Source organism: Coniophora puteana, assembly GCF_000271625.1.
Source record: "Coniophora puteana RWD-64-598 SS2 unplaced genomic scaffold CONPUscaffold_11, whole genome shotgun sequence".
In the NCBI taxonomy this organism is placed as follows: domain Eukaryota; kingdom Fungi; phylum Basidiomycota; class Agaricomycetes; order Boletales; family Coniophoraceae; genus Coniophora; species Coniophora puteana.
The window spans coordinates 1,921,049-1,926,115 of record NW_006913063.1 but is presented as its reverse complement, the minus strand read 5'-3'; the positions used below and the strand labels follow the sequence as shown (position 1 = coordinate 1,926,115).

The following is a 5,067-nucleotide window of genomic DNA, read 5'->3' as shown; positions in this document are numbered from 1 at the left end:
TGTCCCAGTGTTCTTTGCGCCGGCGAGCGCCTTATCACCGCGTCCGCGCACACGACACCCTACCTCTCGCATGCGCCGGACACCGGCACTATATCATTGACTTATCGTCCGCGGACTCGATCAGTGCTTTACATGCATGCGCCGATGATTGTGACATCATCCGATATCCGGCGTTTGCCATCCGCGGACACAAATGACCAACTGCACCATTGTCTTGTCTATTTCACTACCCCCATTGCAGTCTATCGCTGTTGATGGCGCCGTCCGCGGACACGATGCGCCACACCAGTCGCTGCCCTGCTGAACACGGCGCCGGCGCGCCGGACACACATTGACATCCTGTGTGTGATGGGCGCGCCGGCGGTCCGCGGACACGGCGTTGTCGCGCCGTCCGCGGACGTCCGCTGGCACGACGCTGTCGCCGAAATGGCCCGTCCGCTGGCACGACGTTGTCGGCGCCGGCTGCCTGTAATATGTGCAAGGCTTGACGACATATAAGTTCCAATAAAAACTACATTGACTACAGTCTATATCCAATAAGTAGTACATGTCAATGTAACCTTGTTAGATTGTAAGAAGTGGATAATAGTCGAAAAAGGAGTGACAATCATCTACTGGTTACTGAATCTTCTGTTCTCGAACGCGAATGAACCAAAATTTGCAGCTGGTACAGGTGAGAAGCCCTGCCAATGTGAAGGGGAAGGTGCGGCAGCAGGATTCAGAGTGTCAGAGTAAGGGTTAGGGGCAATGGACAGGAACTCGGCATTTGGCGACGGGTTGGTCATGGTGCTTGCAGGGGGCACAGCAAGCGATGAGGGCGGGGGCACAGGAGTGTGCCGTAGGGCACTGACAGGGTAGCATAAGCAGAGGCGCGAGAGAAATCAATAGAAACTTACAGCAGCGTTGGTACACAAGTAGCCTCAGAGCCCCGGTTGTCCTCCACATTGCCCTCCTCGTCTTTGTCGCTCACGTTGACATTGCTTGCGCGTTTGCTTGTAGGTGCCGAGTAGGTAGGGACAGTGGGTTTTCCGAATAAAGGGGCATAGTGAGCATCTGTGCGGAGGTGGTGGTGGTCAGGCTGCGAGAAGAATGCTTGGATGCGCCGGTGGAGGCTTGTCTTGCTGCCGCCGTCGTCAATATTCAAGGACCACGCGAGATCCTGGAGGTCAGCGATTCTCATTTCGGATAGTTTTTGTTTAAAATAAATCGTGCCCTTGCCGCCCGCGCGTAAACTTTTCCTAACATCCTCCCTCGCCCGTTTTTTCTGCTGTCGCTGTTCCTCCTTCTCTCGGCGCTCCGTGTCTTCCGCAGCCTGCTCCCCAGATGCTTGCACTGCCTCTGGGTGATTCATGTGGCCCCATTTCTTGATCTTCTTCTTGGGCTTTCGTGTTTGGTGCGAGTTGAGTTCACGCTGCAGGTGGGCATTATGAACAGCTTCCATCTTCGCGTCAACCTGGGCCTCGTCCCGATGAGCACGTGCATCGTCGCGCTCCAAACGAAGGCAAGCGTTCTCGCGCTGGTGAAACTTAGCTTGAGACGAGGGGCTGAAGAAGAAATAGAGTGGCTTGAAGGGTGTAGAAGGAATGGGGCTGTTGATGCGTGGGTGTGGTTGGTTGTGTTGGCGCAGCTGGCTGTGCTGTGGCTGCGCTAGAAGACTCGGCCAGACTCTCCGAGATATTGTGACGAAGCCATTCAGTCCCGCTCTCAGCAGGCACTGCGCTTGGCTCTTCTGGTCCGTTTTCAGCATGAGATGGAGGTGTAGCAGGTGGAGTTGGGTGTCGCCGAGAGGGATGATCAGAGAAGTATGAGTTCTGAGCCAAATGAAAATCACTGTCATCAGCTGGCAGCGGTGTTGTGTCGTCCGAGGGAACATGCTGAGATGCAGTATCAATGGCCCATCGAGGGTACCCAGTTGGAAGATGGGCTTTGATAGAAGTACGGATGCTAGGTGCGAAGTCGGCGGGTATAAAGGCATTGCGGAGGGTGATGCAGAAGCCTTCAGAATTAGCCCCTATTCCCGACTTGGACCATGCACGGAGAAGAGTTCTTGGTTGAAACGCAGCTCGTCGAGCTAGCATGTAGATCAATGGCACATGGTTTGTACCTAGCTCACGCCCTGTCAACCGCAGATACCACTCGATAGCCGTAAACCAAAACTTCTTCAGTGGCCCGAACGCGCCAACATCGCATGGCTGGAGACGATGTGTGGTATGAGGAGGTAGGCAGTAGAGCATGACGTCATTGTCAAAACCAATCCTGACCATTTCGGAGGTGACATGAGAACCGTGTCCATCAAAGATAAGCACAATGGGTTTCGTCGGGTCTGCGTGAGCCTTTGCCTGAGGAATGAAGGACTTCTCGAACCACTCTTGGCATAAACTATTATTGGTCCAGCCATTCTCAGAAGTTGCGCACCTAAACAGCGGTCATTATTACGACCATGAGATTTCAGGCTTCAACGTACGAAATCAAGTCATCTACTTCATACCATTCAGGGCAATGCCCAGGGCCTTGGAAGACGAAGCAAGGTTTAATAGGAGCAGTACCATCAGCACAGATGGTCTCAAGAACCGTCACAAGTTCTAGATTGCTACCTTGTGCACGATACTTAGAAGTATCTTTGACACCAAAGAAGTAAATAGAGCGGTTCCCTTTTCGTCCACCGCCAAGCTGGATACCCAGCTCATCCAAGTTGAATACATTTCGCGTGGGGACACCCTCTGCAAAGATGCCATCCAACTCATCGAAGTGCATCACGACTGTTCCCTCATTGAAGGAACTGCGGCAACAAGTAATTAAATTGGATTGAAATGAGCGACAGAAGCAATCACTCACTAAGCACATTGTGGATCCAAGGGGTTCCCCCTCGCGTGACGAATTTCGGATTGATGTCGTGAGCGGAAGCTGTCTTCCCATGTCCTTCCTAAAGGCTGCTCCCTCCGCAAGATATCAGCCCCATGCCACCTGAGTCGTGCCTTGTCAATCGGAAACCCAGATCTACCAAACCACTTCATCCACTTCACGAGTGCAGCTTCTTGCGTGTCATTGAGGATGCGCCTTGCGTTCGCTGCTTCTTCGAGTGATTTGCGAGGCTGATTCTTGTCCCGCCATATGCTGGAGCTATAAGTGTAATGAATTAGAACACGATAACGCTTGGGAGATGTAGAATCATTACCGTGATCGTTGTTTCGGCTGGTCTCGCTTGTTTTGCCGTGAACGAGCCATGGAAGAAGGTTGAGTTTCAGCGACGCGTGTGTTGGCCTTCCAAGGGCGCATGCTCCACCCTCAAATCGTGATGATGTCAGTAACCGGCTATTTCCACGAAGCTCCATCACGCCTCTGTCACGCTTCCTCCCAATTTTCCTGGCCCAACTTGCAGCGCTCACATCGTAGCGTACAATGGGCTCTGACCCTCAAAAACATAGCACAGGCCACCTACAATGTATGGCATGACACCATAAAAAAACCAGCATAATTGAATACCATTTAGAGGGATGCCCTGAAGGATTGAATATATACCAGTACAAAATCCATCGATTTTTCGAGCTTCATAGCCTCAGTCCTTGAGCTTTAATGCTGACCTTTTTTCACAGTGTATCTAAGGTATGTCTTAGTATACCAACAAAATCTGGCAAGTATTGGTGTCGAGACGCGTGCACAATAATTATGTTATGTGCGTGTTTCACGACAGGCGCGTTGTTTCATCGGGGGCACAGGCATAGTATACGAGTAATCTCATTATTGCAACCTTGATTTGCACCAAACTACAATCACATGATGGACGAAATGGATTCTTTCGCCAAGTTTTATACACAGCAGGGACTAGTAGTCCTAGCTGCTGGTGGAAATGAGTCTATACTTCATCGAAACACCCGGACATCCTCTCGCGTAGGGACCCTCTCCATTCAAGGCACTCTCCGTCCTTTTCGGCCTGGCGCAACATTTGGAACGCGGATATAATCTGCTCTGTCCGGTCATCCCGCCAGCGAGGATCTCCACGCTTCTTGCGACGGATCCATTGAAGCTTCGGAAACGTCCGCGCTAGAATAAATATGACAGTTGCCAAGTATGAATCGTCAAATGAATCATGCTCGAATTCTATCCACCAGAGCTTGCTGTTCTGAGCATTCGCTGTTTCGGCAGCCTGAGTGAGCATAGGCGCTGTGTGGTTACGGAATAGCGGGGCGCCGAAACGGGAGAGATTGGGCAAACCAACTGTAAACGCCAATAGCCCGTCGAGGCTCACCCCTGGTGACGTCGCCCACTCTGCCCTAGTTTGAATGGAGAAATGTGTGAGGGATGGCCATGAGGGTACCATAGACATCATATCTGCATCCGTCAACCTGACGGGCCTTGCTAGATGCAGATTCAATGACACAAGGGAGCGACATCTCATCAGCGGCTGGATGGTATGCAGAGTAATTGGAAGTTCTTCCGGCAGAGTAGCACCGCTAAGATACATCGTCAGTCTCTCGAGTGGCAAGGTTGAGTGCGACTGTAGAAGAGCGAAGAAATCCTCGAGGTCTTCAATTGAGTCATTTTCCGGATATGTCACACAGATGCGTAGCGTCGGAGGGAATTTGATGAGACTACGCGCAAAACGGACGGCGTCGCGCAAATAAGGCGTGGTCAAGGAAAGAGAATAGAGTGCGGGAAAAGGTAGGGCTCCTATCTGATCCAATGAAAAGAGCGCATCATGGTTGACATCATCGTCCTCTCCCTCCTCGCCATAGTAGTCGAGCGTCAAGTGGGTAAGAGCAGGAAGGTGAGCAAGATGAAGGACGGCTGAGGGATAGACATTCATACAGCAGAGACACGCCAGAGCAGGGAGACAAATGACGCTCTCTGACACGATTTGAGCTTGTTCCTCCGTACCATCTATGAAGTTCCCCCTGATCAAATCGAGATGTTTCAGATTCGGACATTTTCTTGCAATCTGCTGGATAAAGAACTGGCAGATGTCTTGTTTATCGTAATCTTCGCAAGAAAAGGTGACGCTCAAAAGACCAGAAGACAGCAGTAGCTCGTATGGGAAGGAGCCGATAGACGAGGAGTCGATACGTATAT

General features: G+C 51.4%; 2 protein-coding genes across 2 annotated transcripts; both read right to left on the bottom strand.

The window, feature by feature from the left end:
- Positions 1-2,012: 2,012 nt before the first annotated feature.
- Positions 2,013-2,294, bottom strand: CONPUDRAFT_42105 (uncharacterized protein; the record flags this gene model as incomplete). The annotated part of the gene is made up of 1 exon (XM_007773555.1): positions 2,013-2,294. A coding segment is annotated over one exon (282 nt), but the record flags the coding sequence as incomplete, so codon positions are not given.
- Positions 2,295-2,297: 3 nt separating this feature from the next.
- Positions 2,298-2,754, bottom strand: CONPUDRAFT_61509 (uncharacterized protein; the record flags this gene model as incomplete). Its single annotated transcript, XM_007773566.1, has 2 exons — positions 2,298-2,415; positions 2,465-2,754. Coding segments are annotated over 2 exons (408 nt in total), but the record flags the coding sequence as incomplete, so codon positions are not given.
- Between the last annotated feature and the right edge of the window lie 2,313 nt (positions 2,755-5,067).